Consider the following 21970-nt stretch of genomic DNA (forward strand, 5'->3'; position numbering starts at 1 on the left):
GACATACCACATGTCAGTACAGTGTTGACGTATTGTGACATACCACTTGTCAGTTTAGTAATGACGTATTGTGACATACCACATGTCAGTTCAGTGTTGACGTATTGTGACATACCACTTGTCAGTTTAGTAATGACGTATTGTGGACATACCACATGTCAGTACAGTGTTGACGTATTGTGACATACCACTTGTCAGTTCAGTGTTGACGTATTGCGGACATACCACTTGTCAGTTCAGTGTTGACGTATTGTGACATACCACTTGTCAGTACAATGTTGACGTATTGTGACATACCACATGTCAGTACAGTGTTGACGTATTGTGGACATACCACTTGTCAGTTCAGTGTTGACGTATTGTGACATACCACTTGTCAGTTCAGTGTTGACGTATTGTGACATACCACTTGTCAGTTAAGTGTTGACGTATTTTGACATACGGTACCACATGTCATATATTACTATTGTACCTACTTACCTTCTTTTTGCTCATGGTTGATATCCTTGCCTATATCCGTCCGACTGACCATTCAAAATGACAACTTTGTGTTGTAAATGACCATCGTCCAGTAAACCATTAACACTTTGACCCTCCTGTCACGTCATTGTATAAGTTCATACTCAGTTCCTGTGTAAAAAGATAATTACTTCCTTAAATTGCATATATTTATCAAACGCTTAACAGCAGGTACACACACACAGCACCCCTGCATGTGGGGGATCTGGAACAGAATACACCTGTTGTTACCCACTGCATGTATCGTAGGAGGCGGCTAATGCGGGAACCCCCTGCAGAATTGGGGATTTGCTTTGGTGTCCTCTATTTGGGGACACAAAAGCGACCATAATAAATCTGCGGCACCCATAGCAATATTTGGGATCTTTATCTTTCTTTCTACTTCTAACCACCTTTTATTTCCTAGCGCCTTGCTTGGCAACACCTCACTTTTGGCTTTACTGTTGAGCGTTCGCCCAGGTGAGGAAGGCATTTGGTTCTGTCCCCAGGCCGGGACATACCAAATTCCATAAAAATGGTAGTTGCTATTTCCTGCTTAACGTTCAGCATTTAGAGGAATGGCAGCATATGACCGGGCGGAATGCTGTGCTGGGTGTCTCGGCATGGTATTTCAGGGAGATAGCACTATAAAGTCGGCATCAGATCCGCGTTATCACAAGGAGGTAAGCACACCAACATATCTCCTGCATACACACACGCAAGCAAGCATACACTACACACATGGAGGCACTTCCTTAAATGACATAAGCTGTTAATAGGACGTTAAACAAACTTAAACTAAACTAAACCGCACAGCAGAAGTATCTGCGCACATATTACAGCTGCCCTGGAAACACTCATTAGATAAACCCGGTCACACCCACATTACATAAGTCACGGTTCACACATTACATCAATCCGCTCTCACCCACATTACATAAGTCACGGTTCATACATTACATCAACCCGCTTACACCCACATTACATAAGTCACGGTTCATACATTGCATCAACCTGCTCACACCCACATTACATAAGTCACGGTTCACACATTACATCAACCCGCTCACACCCACATTACATAAGTCACGGTTCACACATTACATCAACCCGGTCACACCCACATTACATAAGTCACGGTTCACACATTACATAAATCCGCTTACACCCACATTACATAAGTCACGGTTCACACATTACATCAAACCGGTCACACCCACATTACATAAGTCACGGTTCACACATTACATCAACCCGCTCACACCCACATTACATAAGTCACGGTTCACACATATCATACGTCCCGGTTCACAAATTTCATCAACCTAGTCACACAGAATTTAAAGAGACGTCAGAGTCGCATGAATCCTTCCATACTAATCGGAGGGTTCATAAAAGATCCCCGACTATTTCCAAAATGGTCATATGTTATCTTTGACCTTGACCAACGACTACCAAACTCTAATACGAAGTAGATGACTATATACTATAGTGTAGACATAGTTTACTAAATCTGTTGATGGATGGTGAGACATCTAGGACACATACGGAACTCTGTGTTACCACAGTGTTACTAAATCTCTTAAGAGGATATGAGCATAAGATATCTTTACAAAAGCTTTTTACGTCGAAGGAACACACGAAAGTACACACGCACTAATAAAATGTTTACTATATACAAGTAAAACCACCCACATCTAACTACCGTATCAACAATGGTAAAACACCACGCCCCTCTCCAGGGGAGAACAAATGATCCAGAAGTAACGAAATTAGAAACTTCCGATTTGATAAAGCAATTTTCACTCATAAAGTGTATTTGACTATGTATGTGTAGAAGATTTCTGGGTTAGTCGACAGGAATTAAGATTGTGAAATGTTAGCCAATGTGACCCCTAAGAGCCCCGATCCTCGGGTCCAACATAGAAGCCATGCCAGAGACTAAGTTTGACGACATTAAACCGCTGTGCATTAAAGGGGCAGGATAAATGATAAATAAAAAAATCGTCAAATAAAATTCTTCCATTATCAGCAAATATCTTCCGATATTTACCGATAAATTATAAAAATCGTCTCATATTATAATAATTTCTGATGAATAGCAAACCGTTATCTTTGGTTGACACTAGTATGACAGTAAAACCGTCAGTGGCATGTTTGTCCGTGAATCAATTGATGACATGCTTTGATTTAAGGTCAAGCACGTCGGTAAACATTGTCCAGTAGGACATGTATACCCACTGCTGGTCAGTAAACATTGTCCAGTAGGACATGTATACACACTGCTGGTCAGTAAACATTGTCCAGTAGGACATGTATACCCACTGCTGGTCAGTACGTTATACCTCTTACTGAAAATAGTAGACTGACGGTAGTAGCATGCTTAAATAATTAATCTGTAATTATAAGCTTTTAGCTAATTATAACACCATATTCCAAGTCAATACGATTACTTGTAATGACCAGAACGTGACAATCTCACCTCGCCAGACCAGGATTCAGGCCCGAAGTATCTGGACATATGATAAATCTATGTCTTTTATATAAAACCAAGTCAGGAACGAGCTCGAGTCTGGTATGTATATATAAAGTGAGATATATATGTATGTAATAGGCACATGTAGTACAGTGCATCAGAGACGTACAAACTGTGCGGTGTACCTACCTTCTTTGCTATGTAACATAATTATTCGTATCAAGGTAATCACTCCAAAGTTAAAAGTCTCGACTTCCCGGTAGGGGTCCACACACATATATATTGAATGTTTTTAACAGGATCGATGGTGTGTGTAGACAGGTGTGTCTAGACACCTTTAAGGAACACGAGTATACACTGGTGCCGTTAAAGAATGCACACGGGCTGTAGTAAGTTACCTTACAGTTTACACTTGTTAACAGAAAACTATCACACGGACAAATCAGTGCAATCGTAGATCACCATCACACAGACGAACTGACCAGTAGTGCCTTAAAATGTCGACCGGTCGTACCGGACAATACCTGGAAAGGTCAATGACAAATGAGAATTGTCCGATGACCGCCGTTTCGCTCTAGTTACATAAATAACAGTCAGTGTCAACATTAAGCTGTCTGGGACCTGTCGCACAATATCCAGTGTGACGTCATCAATTGTCCAGTCTTACATTTGTACTACCGCTTTAAATGAAATAATCAATTTACACAGTATATATGTCTGTACATGCATATGGCAAGATATTTGTTTTCAATTTTACAATACAATTGTTATGTTCACCATAACAATGTAAACGTTTAGAACATACTGTATTTTATAAAACTATTTATTATACAAAGAAAAATAATCTTCAGATTCCATAGAACTATCGCAGAATTGACGCAGTCTATCACATAAGGATGGTGTCTTCTGATCTTAAGACTTAATGTGTATTAGGGACACTGTGATACGTTCTTACAATGCAGAGCACTCCAATACTCTGAGAATGCTACTTGAAATATATTGTTACGTATGTATGTAAACCCTTTTTTAATAGGTCAGTGACCACCGGCTAGGTTTAGTGACCACCGGCTAGGTTTAGTGACCACCGGCTAGGCAGTATTACCTACAAGGTATCTAGACGGTCACAAAGCAGACGGTCACATGTTTTCATTGAGTGGTCAGATAATTATATAAACGGGTTAAGAATTATTGAGACATATTTAGCTGGAAGGTCTTAGACAAGACTCGCCAAAAGCTCCTGGAAAGATAAAATCGACTATAGTGTGAAAGAGAACTTGCTATAAACGTTAACCTTAATGCACCATTACGTAATTAAATACGTTTTTAGGAATCCGCTTGCTTAAAACACGCCTAGTGCTCTCAAAAGTAAAGTTGAAATAATTTTCAAATACATATACACTTGGAAGTCATTTGTGATCGTGTTACGGTTACAATGGCCCAACAGTAGAATGTCTGCGTTAAACACCGCTAAGCTATAGAAACAACTGATAATGACAAGTATCTTCAGGGCATTTTCATTTAATTGCTACTACCGTCTATGTTGCTACTAAACAAGAAAGGGACATGGATTTCATTTTGCAAAATACGAACAAATAAGGAAACAACATGGAAGATATTTGGCCTGCGATAAATGTTTTGTAATTGTTTCATTTTTTACAATATTTTATGTAGAAGAGTATAGATGTAATTTTATACAATACAAACCTATGTATACATGATTAGGTAAGCAACTTTTTATCTTAATGTGCAACACACACAACACTAAGCTATAGCCTATTTTTAAAAAATGCGTTAAATGTTGTTGTTTTTTTCAAAACAAGTCGGTAAATAATATAGCTACATTGTATGTTCAATGAGAAATTGTTAGGCAGAGACTATTCAAAGGAAATTAGAGGTCAATGCGTAAATATTGAATATCTTGTTCTTTGAATAAATAAATAAATAGAATAATTAGTTTAAATATTTGCGCATATTCAGGAAATTTAGAGTGAGTCAACAGCTGCCACTAAAACGTATAGAAATACGATAAATGATATCATAACCATAAAGAAAGTTGCAATAAAAACCTGACCCTTGTCAATATCTCGACATTAGTTCTTTAACGGGAGTAATGAACTTCATTATTATAAAGGATTTTGTGACAAACCTACCAAACTAGCCATTAATTAAACAACCTCTTTTCGATATCAGGTCAGCACTTTTGTAGCATGTTTTGGTATGGCCTATCAAGATGGTGTAAATTATTGACCTTGGTGTCCTCTGTTAAGGCCAAAGAGGTGAATGTATAATGACATTTATGCCTACTCCACATAAAACTCAACACATGTATAGAATTGAATACGGTCATCATAAGATGACAATTTATTATAATGACATCATGACACAAACTATGAAAATGATGTTTACTGTCAATTTACATCCTTAGGTGGGGATTCGACAGAATTACGCCACAAAGTGAACAATAGAAAGCTTATTGAATTCTTATAGTTCACTTCCCCCTAAGCAACATACATGTAAATAACTAAATGTCTACGACCATAATATTTTCCCTGTAGCAGACTGGGTTGAAGGACTATCAAGTCTGTGCAAATGAATGACCTTTAGCCACTTCAGTGTCACTCGGTACAAATATGCTAAAATCTTAAAAAAAACATGTTATTTCTCACAGGTCATGTTGTATGTCCGGTTGCATGCTGGGATAACGTACTTTCAAATCTGAGAGAAAATGAATGACATTAACCCAACTTCAAGGTCACTATGGTCAAATATGTTACATTTGAATTCGTTATGTATAGAATAAATAAAGGCATGCTATGACAACATATACTATATAGTTTATATGCATAAACGTCCTTGACCCATGAAGGTTGCGTGATTATATCCATCAACTTATAGATATCAAGTGATATTTGTTATAAATTTAAATTTGCCTGCAACATTGAATATTCCCCTAGTGACTCCTTGTTTAAATTACATCAACTTATATCAATATTGATATTTAAATTGCAAACGTATGTACAACACAAGGCAAATGACGTATACTGTAAATATACACTACAGATCTCTGCGATGCTACGTTTAATATAGGTAATTTAAATTTAGAACTTGTAACTTGAGGTATCTGAAAACACTTTAGACAGTCAGCCTATACATCAGTGAGGGGGTATTAATGTATCCCATATGCAATGGATACAATTCTACACGATGTGAAATTAAAGGTTTTAGTTTTCACATGAACAGCCTTGATAGAGATTCTTAAACACATCCTGTGGGTGTTTGTCGTTTATCTATAAAGGCTTTCGTAATAAAAACAATCCACTGCCACATTTCGACGATTTACCGATGTAACATCCTGTATTTGAACTTCTCAACTTTCGTATGTAACATTTAATTTCAATGTTTTTACTTTTATACCGCGACGTGTTTTAAGTCCTTCCCAGCGTAAAGTCATGACCTTCAGATAATGATTGAAAGTTAATACCCCGGATACAAATCTCACTCGTTATTTTAACATATTTGGAGGCCTTTTTTTATAAGTGAGCATTATTTAAGTTCTTCCATGTAATAACATCCTTGACCTTCAGTGCAGTTGACCGACGTTCGATTACCGGTAGAAACCTTAGATACGCTTAATACAGCAGATCTCTCCCACAATCCCAATGTACATACATTGTAAAAGAAAAAAAACAGAAGACGAATCCGTACGATCGGCTGCCCTATCTGTTAAACAAAACACTTATTAACTATTTACTATTTAAAGTGCCTACTTCCTAAAGGTGTCACGGATTGTTGCAATACTGAAGCTAAGTGTCGATATCAGGCTTTGTGTGCACATCCACAGGTAAACTGACAATTTGAAACCGAGCGCCAAATCACAGGTTTAGTACCGTTTTAAAGACGCAGGGGATACATTATTGCCGGCTTGTTGTCTAGGTAACAAGTAGATACATTATCAAAATTAGACACAAAACATTATACAGCATACTCTCAACATATCACATTATACCTACATACTCTCAACATATCATATTATACCTACATACTCTCTACATATCACATTATACCAACATACTCTCTTCATATCACATTATACCAACATACTCTCTATATATCATATTATACCTACATACTCTCTACATATCAAATTATGCCTACATACTTTCTCTACATATCACATTATACCTACTTACTCTCTACATATCACATTATACCAACACACTCTCTACATATCACCTTATACCTACATACTCTGTACATATCACATTATGCCTACATACTTTCTCTACATATCACATTATACCTACGTACTCTCTACGTATCACATTATACCTAAATGCTCTCTACATATCACATTATAACAACATACTCTCTACATATCACATTATGCCAACATACTCTCTACATATATTATACAGCATACTCTCAACATATCACATTATACCTACATACTCTTTACATATCACATTATACCAACACACTCTCTACATATCACCTTATACCTACATACTCTGTACATATCACATTATACCTACATACTCCCTACATATCACATTATACTTACATACTCTCTACATATCACATTATCCCAACATCCTCTCTACATATCACATTATACCAAAATACTCTCTACATATCACATTATACGAACATACTCTCTACATATCACATTACACCAACATACTCTCTACATATCACATGATACCAACATACTCTCTACATATCACACTAGATCAACATACTCTCTACATATCACATTATGCCAACATACTCTCTACATATATTATACAGCATACTCTCAACATATCACATTATACCTACATACTCTTTCCATATCACATTATACCAACATACTCTCAACATATCACATTATACCTACATACTGTCTACATATCACATTATACCTACATACTCTTTCCATATCACATTATACCAACATACTCTCAACATATCACATTATGCCAACATACTCTCTACATATATTATACAGCATACTCTCAACATATCACATTATACCTACATACTCTCAACATTTCACATTATACCAACATACTCTCTACACATCACATTATACCTACATACTCTCTACGTATCACATTATACCTAAATGCTCTCTACATATCACATTATACCTACGTACTCTGTACATATCACATTATACCTACATACTCTGTACATATCACATTATGCCTACATACTCTCTTCATATCACATTATACCAACATACTCTCAACATATCACATTATACCTACATACTCTTTACATATCACATTATGCCAACACACTCTCTACATATCACATTATACCACATACTCTCTACATATCACATTATACCACATACTCTCTACATATCACATTATCCCAACATCCTCTCTACATATCACATTATACCAACATGCTCTCTACATATCACATTATACCAACACACTCTCTACATATCACCTTATACCTACATACTCTGTACATATCACATTATACCTACATACTCTTTCCATATCACATTATACCAACATACTCTCAACATATCACATTATACCTACATACTCTGTACATATCACATTATACCTACATACTCTGTACATATCACATTATACCTACATACTCCCTACATATCACATTATACCTACATACGCTCTACATATCACATTATACCTACACACTCTCTACATATCACATTTTACCTACATACTCTCTACATAACATATTTGTATTATATCACACATCCTTTACATAGTGCATACTCTCTAAACATACTCTCTAAACAACGACTAATAAGTACGGAACATTACAACACTCAAACTTCGGCAGACGTTACATGCATGTATGACCATATGGAAGTTACTGTTAAGCACGAGTATACATATATATAGAGGGTAAGCGCTGTGTATGTGCGGCACTGCCTTTCACTACCTGCACATGCTATCCCTTCTATTCATCTTCCAAGCTTTCTTCACCTGCTAGATTTCTGAACTAATCAGTAATTAAGCGTATGTGAAACCACTCAAACAAGTGTATACACGGTTATTTAAGTGACGCTTTTACCGGTCATATGACACAGTATATACATGTATTTGTTACATATGTTGTATGGTTTAGCCTGGAGACATGTACGGGTATCGTGAGGGCATTGAGTGGCTGGGATGTTAACAACAGACGTCAACACATTCACAGTGTAATGACCTTATCTTTATTTTAGTTTGTCCGGAATCCAATAATTTAAAACATTAACCACTGAGTTTGAGTCATAAAGTAATTCGACCATGGTGCTTCAAATGGAGTGACTCGGGGGTATTTTGAAGGAACCCACGACCTGCTAGTTCAGCTAGGACGAGTCAATCCAATTTAAAAGCGCAATATTCGTCTTTACACTATTCATAAATATTTTGAATGTAAACATATGTCGGGTTCAAAAGGTCACCAGACGTGGGTTCAAAAGGTCACCAGACGTATACCTAACTGTGAATAAACGCTACCGTTCTTATCCTGTTAATTGTCACAGGTTCAGCCAGTCGCCAATTACTGCTGAAAACTCAATCATTCGCGAGCAATAAACAGAAATATACGACTAAGTGAAAAGTAAAAGTTCAAAAGTTGCAAGATCGTCTGGACAAGCTATACCTTAATGGAAAGATGCTGTACGGGACTTCTCGACCGATTTCAGTCAGAACAACGGACCGCTCACGGTTGAACAGCTGAATCGAAAGCACTTGATGCTATTAATTATGACAGCCCCGTGAGATTGAAATCTATAAAACATATATCCACTGGTATTTCTGTACATTAGCAGTAAATTGTTGCATTAGGATCCTATGGCGATAACGCCGGTACACCGGTCGGTGAGTAAGTTATCCCCACCTCAGACTGGTGTTACTGAACATAGCAAGCTAAGTGTTGTATGCTGGGTTGCACTAGATACACAAATTAATATAAAACAATTATATGTATAATGCACTTGATGTGTTAACTTGTACACGGTAACGGGGAGATAACCTATTCTGTATGAAATATCGTGTTATCCTGGTCTGTACGGGGGCCGTGTGTTAACCTGGTCTGTACAGGGGCCGTGTGTTAACCTGGTCTGTACGGGGGGCATGTCTTTACCTGGTCTGTACAGGGGCCATGTGTTATTCTGGTCTGTACGGGGGCCGTGTGTTAACCTGGTCTGTACGGGAGGGCATGTCTTTACCGGGTCTGTACGGGGGCCGTGTGTTAACCTGGTCTTTACGGGGGTGATGTGTTAACCTAGTCTGTAGGGGGCGGTGTGTTAACCTGGTCTGTGCGGGGGCCGTGTTTTAACCTGGTCTGTACGGGAGGGCATGTCTTTACCGGGTCTGTACGGGGGCCGTGTGTTAACCTGGTCTTTACGGGGGCCATGTGTTAACCTAGTCTGTAGGGGGCGGGGTGTTAACCTGGTCTGTACGGGGGCCGTGTTTTAACCTGGTCTGTACGGGAGGGCATGTCTTTCCCTGGTCTGTACGGGGGCCGTGTGTTAACCTGGTCTTTACGGGGGTCATGTGTTAACCTAGTCTGTAGGGGGCGGTGTGTTAACCTGGTCTGTACGGGGGCCGTGTTTTAACCTGGTCTGTACGGGAGGGCATGTCTTTACCTGGTCTGTACGGGGGCCGTGTGTTAACCTGGTCTGTACGGGGGCCGTGTTTTAACCTGGTCTGTACGGGGGCAGTGTGTTAACCTGGTCTGTACGGGGGGCATGTTTTAACCTGGTCTGTACGGGGCCGTGTGTTAACCTGGTCTGTACGGGGCCATGTGTTAACCTGGTCTGTACGGGGGCCGTGTGTTAACCTGGTCTGTACGGGGGGCGTGTGTTAATCTGGTCTGTACGGGGCCGTATGTTAACCTGGTCTGTACGGGGCCGTGTGTTAACCTGGTCTGTACGGGGGCATGTGTTAACCTAGTCTGTAGGGGGCGGTGTGTTAACCTGGTCTGTACGGGGCCGTGTATTTACTTGGTCAGTATAAAATAGCTAGTCTTAACCTAGTATGTATAGGGGATTGTGTGTTAACCTGGTCAGTATAAAAGAGTTAGTCTTAACTGGTCTGTACGGGGGCTGTGTGTTAACCTGGTCTGTACGGGGGCGGTGTGTTAACCTGGTCTGTACGGGGCCATGTGTTAACCTGGTCTGTTCGGGGGCCGTGTGTTAATCTGGTCTGTACGGGGCAGTATGTTAACCTGGTCTGTACGGGGCCGTGTATTTACTTGGTCAGTATAAAATAGCTAGTCTTAACCTAGTATGTATAGGGGATTGTGTGTTAACCTGGTCAGTATAAAAGAGTTAGTCTTAACTGGTCTGTACGGGGGCTGTGTGTTAACCTGGTCTGTACGGGGCCGTGTGTTGACCTGGTCTGTACGGGGCCGTGTGTTACCCTGGTCTGTACGGGGGCCGTGTGTTAACATGGTCTGTACGGGGGCAGTGTGTTAACCTGGGCTGTACGGGGGCAGTGTGTTAACCTGGGCTGTACGGGGGCCGTGTGTTAACCTGGTTTGTACGGGGGCAGTGTGTTAACCTGGTCTGTACGGGAGCCGTGTGTTAACCTGGCCAGTATGGGGACCGTGTATTAACCTGGTCTCTATGGGGGACCGTGTATTCCTGGTCTGTACGGGGCCGTGTGTTAACTTGGTCTGTACGGGGCTGTGTGTTAACCTGGTCTGTACGGGGGCATGTCTTTACCTGGTCTGTACGGGGGCAATTTGTTTACCTGGTCAGTATAAAAGCGTTAGTCTTAACCTAGTATGTATAGGGGATTGTGTGTTAACCTGGTCAGTATAAAAGAGTTAGTCTTAACTGGTCTGTACGGGGGCTGTGTGTTAACCTGGTCTGTACGGGGGCAGTGTGTTACCCTGGTCTGTACGGGGGCCGTGTGTTACCCTGGTCTGTACGGGGGCCGTGTGTTACCCTGGTCTGTACGGGGGCCGTGTGTTACCCTGGTCTGTACGGGGGCCGTGTTTTAACCTGGTCTGTACGGGAGGGCATGTCTTTACCTGGTCTGTACGGGGGCAATTTGTTTACCTGGTCAGTATAAAAGAGTTAGTCTTAACCTGGTCTGTATAGGGGATTGAGTGTTAACCTGGTCAGTATGGGGGACCGTGTATCAACCTGGTCAGTAATGGGGACCGTGTATTAACCTTGTCAGTACGGGGACCGTGTATTAACTTGGTCAGTACGGGGACCGTGTATTAACTTGGTCAGTATGGGGCCCGTGTATTAACCTGGTCAGTAGGGGGACCGTGTATCCTGGTCAGTATGGGGGACCGTGTATTAACGTGGTCTGTATGTGGGATCGTGTATTAACCTGGTCTGCATGGAAGACCGTGTATTAACCTGGTCTGTATCGGGACCGTGTATTAACCTGGTCAGTATAGGGACCGTGTATTAAACTGGTCTGTATGGGGGACCGTGTAATAACCTGGTCAGTATGGGGGACTGTGTATTAACCTGGTCTGTATGGGGACCGTTTATTAACCTGGTCAGTACGGGGACCGTACCTGGTCTGTACGGGGCCATGTGTTAACCTGTTCTGTACGGGGGCCGTGTGTTAACCTGGTTTGTACGGGGGCAGTGTGTTAACCTGGTCTGTACGGGAGCCGTGTGTTAACCTGGTCTGTATCGGGACCGTGTATTAACCTGGTCAGTATGGAGAACCGTCATTAACCTGGTCAGTATGGGGGCGTGTATTAGCCTGGTTAGTGTGGGGAGCCGTTATTAACCTGGTCTCTATGGGGGACCGTGTATTAACCTGGTCGGTATGTGGGACCGTGTATTAACCTGGTCTGTATGGAGGGCCGTGTAATAACCTGGTCAGTATGGGGGACCGTGGATTAACCTGGTCTGTATGTGGGATCGTGTATTATCCTGGTCTGTATGGAAGACCGTGTATTAACCTGGTCTGTATCGGGGGCCGTGTGTTAACCTGGTCTGTCCGGGGGCAGTGTGTTAACCTGGTCTGTACGGGGGCCGTTTGTTAACCTGGTCTGTACGGGGGCAGTGTGTTACCCTGGTCTGTACGGGGGCCGTGTGTTACCCTGGTCTGTACGGGGCCGTGTGTTAACTTGGTCTGTACGGGGCTGTGTGTTAACCTGGTCTGTACGGGGCCATGTGTTAACCTGGTCTGTACGGGGGCCATGTATTAACCTGGTCTGTACGGGGGCCGTGTTTTAACCTGGTCTGTACGGGGGGCGTGTGTTAACCTGGTCTGTACGGGGGCAATTTGTTTACCTGGTCAGTATAAAAGCGTTAGTCTTAACCTAGTATGTATAGGGGATTGTGTGTTAACCTGTTCAGTATGGGGGACCGTGTATTAACCTGGTCAGTATAGGGACCGTGTATTAACCTGGTCTGTATGGGGGACCGTGTAATAACCTGGTCAGTATGGGGGACCGTGTATTAACCTGGTCTGTATGTGGGACCGTGTATTAACCTGGTCTGTATGGAGGACCGTGTATCAACCTGGTCAGTATGGGGAGCGTGTATTAACCTGGTCAGTATGGGGGACCGTGTATTAACCTGGTCTGTATGGGGACCGTGTATTAACCTGGTCAGTAATGGGGACCGTGTATTAACCTGGTCAGTAATGGGGACCGTATATTAACCTGGTCAGTATGGGGGACCGTATATTAATCTGGTCAGTAATGGGGACCGTGTATTAACCTGGTCAGTACGGGGACCGTGTATTAGCTTGGTCAGTATGGGGACCGTGTATTAACCTGGTCTGTATGGGGACCGTGTATTAACCTGGTCAGTAATGGGGACCGTGTATTAACCTGGTCAGTAATGGGGACCGTGTATTAACCTGGTCAGTAATGGGGACCGTGTACTAACCTGGTCAGTAATGGGGACCGTATATTAACCTGGTCAGTATGGAGGACCGTATATTAATCTGGTCAGTAATGGGGACCGTGTATTAACCTGGTCAGTACGGGGACCGTGTGTTAGCTTGGTCAGTATGGGGACCGTGTATTAACCTGGTCTGTATGGAGGACCGTGTATCAACCTGGCCAGTATGGGGAGCGTGTATTAACCTGGTCAGTATGGGGGACCGTGTATTAATCTGGTCAGTAATGGGGACCGTGTATTAACCTGGTCAGTACGGGGACCGTGTGTTAGCTTGGTCAGTATGGGGACCGTGTATTATCCTGGTCTGTATGGGGACCGTGTATTAACCTGGTATCTATGGGGGACCGTGTATTAACCTGGTCAGTAATAGGGACCGTGTTTTAACCTGGTCTGTACCGGAGCCGTGTGTTAACCTGGTCTGTACGGGGGCAATTTGTTTACCTGGTCAGTATAAAAGAGTTAGTCTTAACCTAGTATGTATAGGGGATTGTGTGTTAACCTGGTCAATTTAAAGCAGTTAGTCTTAACCTAGTCTGGATGAGTGACTATACTGTGGCTGAAATGTAATTTGGTCTGTATGGCTGGTATCTATGGGGGACCGTGTATTAACCTGGTCAGTAATAGGGACCGTGTTTTAACCTGGTCTGTACCGGAGCCGTGTGTTAACCTGGTCTGTACGGGGGCAATTTGTTTACCTGGTCAGTATAAAAGAGTTAGTCTTAACCTAGTCTGGATGAGTGACTATACTGTGGCTGAAATGTAATTTGGTCTGTATGGGGAGTATATTAACCTGGTCAGTATGGGGGACCGTGTATTAACCTGGTCAGTAATAGGGACCGTGTTTTAACCTGGTCTGTACCGGAGCCGTGTGTTAACCTGGTCTGTACGGGGGCAATTTGTTTACCTGGTCAGTATAAAAGAGTTAGTCTTAACCTAGTATGTATAGGGGATTGTGTGTTAACCTGTTCAGTATGGGGGACCGTGTATTAACCTGGTCAGTAATAGGGACCGTGTTTTAACCTGGTCTGTACCGGAGCCGTGTGTTAACCTGGTCTGTACGGGGGCCATGTGTTAACCTGGTCTGTACAGGGGGCCGTGTGTTAACCTGGTCTGTACGGGGCCGTGTGTTAACCTGGTCTGTACGGGGCCATGTGTTAACCTGTTCTGTACGGGGGCCGTGTGTTAACCTGGTTTGTACGTGGTCCGTGAGTTAACCTGGTCTTTATGGGGGTCATGTGTTTACCTGGTCTATACGGGGGCCATGTCTTTACCTGGTCGGTACAGGGGCCGTGTGTTAACCTGGTCTGTACGGGGGCCATGTGTTAACCTGGTCTGTACAGGGGGCCGTGTGTTAACCTGGTCTGTACGGGGCCATGTGTTAACCTGTTCTGTACGGGGGCCGTGTGTTAACCTGGTTTGTACGGGGGCCGTGAGTTAACCTGGTCTTTATGGGGGTCATGTGTTTACCTGGTCTATACGGGGGCCATGTCTTTACCTGGTCGGTACGGGGGCCGTGTGTTAACCTGGTCTGTACGGGGGCAATTTGTTTACCTGGTCAGTATAAAAGAGTTAGTCTTAACCTAGTATGTATAGGGGATTGTGTGTTAACCTGGTCAATTTAAAGGAGTTAGTCTTAACCTAGTCTGGATGAGTGACTATACAGTGGCTGAAATATAATTTGGTCTGTAGGGGGCCATTTGTTTACCTGGTCAGTATAAAAGATTAGTCTTAACCTGGTCTGTATAGGGGATTGTGTGTTAACCTGGTCAGTATAAAAGAGTTAGTCTTGATCTGGACTGTATAGGTGAATGAGTGTTAACCTGGTCAATTTAAAAGAGGTAGTCTTAACCTCGTCTGGGGGACCGTGTAATAACCTGGTCAGTATGGGGGCAGGTATTAGCCTGGTTAGTATGGGGAACCGTTATTAACTTGGTCTATATGGGGGACCATGTACTAACCTGGTCAGTAATGGGGACCTTGTATTAACCTGGTCAGTATTGAGAACCGTCATTAACCCGGTCAGTATGGGGGCGTATATTAGCCTGGTTAGTGTGGGTAACCGTTATTAACCTGGTATCTATGGGGGACCGTGTATTACCCTGGTCAGTAATAGGGACCGTGTTTTAACCTGGTCTCTACGGGGGCAATTTGTTTTCCTGGTCAGTATAAAAGATTTGTCTTAACCTGGTCTGTATAGAGGATTGTGTGTTAACCTGGTCAATTTAAAAGAGGTAGTCTTAACCTCGTCTGGGGGACCGTGTAATAACCTGGTCAGTATGGAGAACCGTCATTAGCCTGGTCAGTAATAGGGACCGTGTTTTAACCTGGTCTCTACGGGGGCAATTTGTTTACATGGTCAGTATAAAACAGTTAGTCTTAACCTAGACTGGATGAGTGACTATAGAGTGGCTGAAATATAATTTGGTCTGTACGGGGGCAGTGTGTTACCCTGGTCTTTACAGGGGCGGTGTGTTAGCCTGGTCTGTACAGGGGCGGTGTGTTAGCCTGGTCTGTACGGGGGAAATTTGTTTACCTGGTCAGTATAAAAGATTTGTCTTAACCTGGTCTGTAGAGGGGATTGTGTGTTAACCTGGTCTTTCCGGGGGCAGTGTGTTACCCTGGTCTGTACGAGGGCCGTGTGTTAACGTGTATTAACCTGGTCGGTATGGGGGACCGCTGGTCAGTAATAGGGACCATGTTTTAACCTGGTCTGGACCGGAGCCGTGTGTTACCCTGGTCTGTACGGGGCCACGTGTTAACCTGGTCTGTCCAGGGGCCGTGTGTTAACCTTGTCTTTCCGGGGGCTGTGTGTTAACCTGGTCAGTATAAAAAAGTTAGTCTTAACCTAGACTGGATGAGTGACTATAGAGTGGCTGAAATATAATTTGGTCTGTAGGAGGCCATTTGTTTACCTGGTCAGAATAAAAGAGTTAGTCTTAATCTGGACTGTATAGGTGAATGAGTGTTACCCTGGTCTGTACAGGGGCCATGTGTTATCCTGGTCTGTACGGGGGAAATTTGTTTACCTGGTCAATATAAAAGATTAGTCTTCACCTGGTCTGTATAGGGGACGGGGGCCGTGTGTTAACGTGTATTAACCTGGTCTGTGTGGGAGTACCGGTATTAACCTGGTCAGTAATGGGGACCTTGTATTAACCTGGTCAGAATGGAGAACCGTCATTAACCCGGTCAGTATGGGGGCGTGTATTATCCTGGTTAGTGTGGGGACCCGTTATTAACCTGGTCCCTATGGGGAACCGTGTATTAACCTGGGCTGTATGGGGGACCGCTTGTCAGTAATAGGGACCGTGTTTTAACCTGGTCTCTACGGGGGCAATTTGTTTACATGGTCAGTATAAAACAGTTAGTCTTAACCTAGACTGGATGAGTGACTATACTGTGGCTGAAATGTAATTTGGTCTGTATGGGGACCGTGTATTAACCTGGTTAGTGTGGGGAACCGTTATTAACCTGGTCTATATGGGGGACCGTGTACTAACCTGTTCAGTAATGGGGACCGTTTATTAACCTTGTATGTATGGGGGACCGTGTACTAACCTGGTCAGTATGGGGGACCGTCATTAACCTGGTTAGTATGGGGGACCGTCATTAACCTGGTCAGTATGGAGGACCGTGTACTAACCTGGTATGTATTGGGGACCGTGTACTAACATTTATGTATAGGGGACTGTGTATTAACCTGGTCAGTATGGGGGACCGAGTGCTAACCTGGTCTGTATAAGAAACCGATTGTTAACGTGTCCGGACAGGCTGTGGCACGATATACTTTTGTTTCAATAACTGTGAACTAGGAGCTACATGTATGTCACTCTGTATTTCCTTTTAAAGAAAACATGTTGACTGAGAAACCATACACTAAAATATTCGGAAGTGAAACCACACTTTCATTCCCACGGACTCCGTATTCGATCTATTACCTGTCGATGATATATACTCCTGTGGAGCCTCACACGTTCACCAAATGTCTGTTATCTATACAGATTGGCTGTTAGCCTTGACACATTTTGAAAAATATCTCTCTTAACTTCTCGTCCGAACATTTGCATTAAGATGATGAGAAAGTAATTTATAATGTTCAAGATAATGTAATTGAAAAATGAATCCCATAAGTACACATTCCTATCAGCTGTAACCATATGCTATATCTACGTGAATATTCTATGTCTTTGATGAGTTTATGCCTGTACGTCTATCTAGGCTTGATGCATTGGACCAATGGCGATATATAGAATTTGAGATAACAAAACAATAATCCATGATCTCATTCATTAGAACAGCAATCTCTTTGGCCACCTCGGTAAACTGTACTACTGATCGCCCACAATGTAAAGTTGGTTTGTCTGTTTCTATGTGAACACATTAAACAAGTTGAGGGTGTTTCTCAAGTGAGAAAGCTAAATTGGTTATAAACTTGATAAAATGATGGAGATCTAAACTGTTACCCTGCAAGAATCGGGGCAATTTAAGGGAAATGTTCAGCACTATATGTTCTGCTAGACTTTCGGGCGATCAATTCCGGGTTTTCCGCTATTCTGAATTTTTAATTACGGAAGGTCACTTATACCAAGTCGAAATATGAAATATTTCTAGCAATTCGATATACCGAATTCTGACTGCTGGTATGCCATTTTCTCTTCCGCACGTCATTCCTACATTCGTTATGACATTTTATAATGAAACTATGTTGCTATCTATAGTTTTCTAATATTTTGACTACTTTCCGAAAGTGAAGATCGCTTCCATTATGGTGGCACTCCAAATCGCTGTCATTAAATTATTGATAGCTTTGTGACTGACTGATACCATATATATGGCAACAATCGTGTTGTTTACCAACGGACTGAGTACAGAGATGAAACTTACCTGTTAAGGTAGCTCACGGTTTGACCTGCAAAGCGACTAATGATCTCTCGGAATAGTCAATCGCTGTTACTGCTAGACCGAACACTCAAGTCTCACCAAAACTCACATTTTAGTGTGTACTTTCAACACTTCACGTAATCTATAAAACAGTGTCTGACTGTACTTCTAGACCGTATGCTGTTGTATAGCACAGACCTGGGTAATAGACAGTGGCATTCCTGTCATGAAATAATAATCCCCCAAAGAATCCCTAACAACTGAGATACAAAGGAAGCCCTAAGAGGCAGAATCCAGTAAAATGCATGAATACAAAATATCTTCAACAAACATTATCTAGTTGATACCCCTGAACTCTCAACTCGGGAATCTTTACAAATACAAACTATGAATTGTATTACTGTGAGTTGATTGTCCTACCTATGATATATTTCTACCGTGCAATATCTACTTCGTTTGAAAATAATATACTTTAACGTCTCTTACCCATTGCATCTTCGAAACTGACACCTACCTGTGACCAGACGCGTATGTCTCTGCTGTGACACCTACAGAATCTCGCGGCAGCAGGTGACTGTGGCGGATCATAAAGGGTGGAAACAACAAACGGCACTCACTTTCTGCATTAAAGGACATACCTCCCGAAGGTAAAACACAAACTACCTGAAGTCCGCATCTGGACTATAAAACTGACCGCTCTATAAAGAATTGTGCTAAAAGGTTTAAAAGGCGGGGATCTGGGCTGACAAAGAGTTAACTGACGGGGTTGTGCAGTGGCCACTCATAATTGTAGCAGAGGGGCACGTCAGGTCAGGCTGGTCCGCGAGGGTCAATCGCGGGGTCGAATGAGGGTCAGATTAGGTGAACACGCTAGTATTGTGAGCACTGATGGTATGTAACGGTTAAGAACGGATATAAATCTATGTTTTAAATAGCCAACTCCTGTTTGTTTCTGTGCATGACCAAATATCGCAAAGGAACAGACAAATATCGCGGTCTAACCCCGCAACACCTGATAACAACCCCGAATCATCCCCGGGTATCAGCCAATCAGCCACCAGTAAACTCTCTACATTGGTAATACACGGAATTAGCTGTCTAAGTCCGTGGCTAATGGGGATGGTTTGTTAGATATCATCGGTAATGGTTTAAAATGTCATAGCTATCTTCTATGTGAGGGATTGTCAGGTGAACTGTAAAAAAATGTCGTTACGGCCAATTACAACGGTAACAGGGGAGTGGACTAGTACTGGTCGTGGTCAGTGCCCGGTAAAGTATGTGTCAGACGGACTTCGGAGGATCGTGTATCGCCGCCTCTATTTACAGTGTACCTTAATGATGTCTACAGTACTGTTCGTACAGACCAGTCAGGGCCACATCTACCCAGAAGCAATATCAATTACCCCGGGTGGTCTCTCTACACCTACTGTGACTGTCCTCAATTGGATGTTAGGTGGATGTTAGTTACAAACTTTCTAAAAGGACTCCGTGGATGTTCTGTAATTTCAAGCATAATTTGCAAACTTTTTACTTTTTGCCGTTGGTTGTGAATTTATGAATGTAACACCATGTCCATTGGGCCTGCATCACGTACCTGTTGTTTAACTGCGCTTTGATCCATGGAATTAGATCTAAGTCCGTGGATAATCTAATTACGTGGTTAAGTCTAATACCGGCCATTAGGGGAACACATCTCTACAAATTACAGACCAAGTAAACTTCTAGTCTACCATATTAAATAAAACGTTGTTTGAAGTTTTCAGCACATTTAACCCATGCAAACTTGAATTTAGGGAAATGTAATACCTTCGCAAGGTCTTGTCATGCATGTATACTCACACATAACTCACTCATTTCAAAGACAAGAGGTGTGATCTAATGTTCTTGGCTTGCAGCGATATTAAGGTTTTAACAGTTTTTGTCTGAGGAAATCATATTCTTTACATATAAAACAAAATGAAATCCATTTTCTACTAAGCAGTACATGTAGGGCATATACAGTAAGAAACATCCTGCTCCCTGTTTCAATTGTTAAACAGTGCGCTGGCAAACGAAAACTACAAAAGAAAGAAATCTTCCTCGCTCTAATTGGTGATATTCAATTCAACTATAGGCTTCACAAAATTGGTTTTGCGTCTGTTTTAAAATATTCATAAACAGGAACTGGATTAGTTTGGGTTTAATGGCGGTCTCAGTTGACATGTATATAATAAAATTGAAAGGAAGTTGATTCTGAAAATAGTGTGCCACACCTCATCACAAAATCTTGTTAAAAATGTTCGTGTTGGTATTTCAAACTTTTTAATAAATGTCATATCAGCACCACCATTACTGCAAAATGATAATACTTTAGAATTCAGGAATTTCATGAAAAAACTAATGTCGTATATGATTAACGTACGTTTTTAACTTATTAACATCGTCATTTTTCGGTTCAGGTTACTAATCTAAGGTAAAACCGCAAGTAAAATACAGTTAAAGGCTGTTCAAATTGACACTAATTCTTTCAACATCATTTTTTATTTCAATATTGCGGAAAAAAAGAAACGCGCCGGTACACCATACTACCTGTGTTAGTTGGAGCGTCGGTTATAAATGCCCCTTGGCCATGACATTCACAGGTAACACCTCTTGGTAATTAGTCACCTGTTAATTCACATGTAGGTGTCGTAAATGTCTTTCGGCTATAATATTAAGTGGGAAGACACACAGCTAATTAACATACCTTTTAAGTCACAGGTAATATAATGAGGCCGATATATTTAGGTGAGTAAATTGTGTTTACCGTCACTCAGTTTGAAGTCACATTGGATGCAGATGACACAGGCATGGAATTAGATTTCCGTGATTCAGGCTTGTCTTTCGGATAAGAACATCACTGACGTCTTTATTTGTCGATTGATGATTTTACCCATACAACTTATACGATTATGCAGGTAATATATAAATATGTAAAGAGTGTGTCAGAATGGGTTCACACAGGGACAGTATATCCTGGTTCACATAATGAATAGGATATCGGATAAGTTGTGCCAAAGTGACGTCACACTTCACGTGACCTCGTATCAAGTTCAAAATATACATATTCACTAGGCTGATATAGATGGGGCGTCACCTGTCCTGTCCATCATCTAAAGATCGAGAGAGACGGTGTCTCGGTCACTACACGTAATATTGCATCAAATGACCGTAAAATATGAAATTGTGAAAAATCGTGGTCAAAATCCTTCTAGGTCCAAATATCAGAGTTATAACAAATTCTCAGGTCC

General features: G+C 41.8%; 1 protein-coding gene across 3 annotated transcripts in view; it reads right to left on the reverse strand.

Moving 5' to 3' along the window:
* Nucleotides 1-21970, reverse strand: part of LOC110460730 (retinal-binding protein-like) — a 60521-nt gene that overhangs the window by 30657 nt on the left and 7894 nt on the right. For 2 of the 3 annotated variants that reach the window (XM_021513830.1, XM_021513829.1), the window contains exon 2: nucleotides 481-630. In XM_021513830.1, the coding sequence (XP_021369505.1) occupies nucleotides 481-495 (15 nt within the window). In that variant the 5' untranslated portion in view covers nucleotides 496-630. Of the gene's footprint in view, nucleotides 1-480; nucleotides 631-3163; nucleotides 3510-21970 lie in introns of those variants that run through there. The other variant, XM_021513831.1, reaches the window with a different exon arrangement.

Source organism: Mizuhopecten yessoensis, unplaced genomic scaffold, assembly GCF_002113885.1.
Source record: "Mizuhopecten yessoensis strain PY_sf001 unplaced genomic scaffold, ASM211388v2 scaffold10477, whole genome shotgun sequence".
Classification (NCBI taxonomy): Eukaryota; Metazoa; Mollusca; class Bivalvia; order Pectinida; family Pectinidae; genus Mizuhopecten; species Mizuhopecten yessoensis.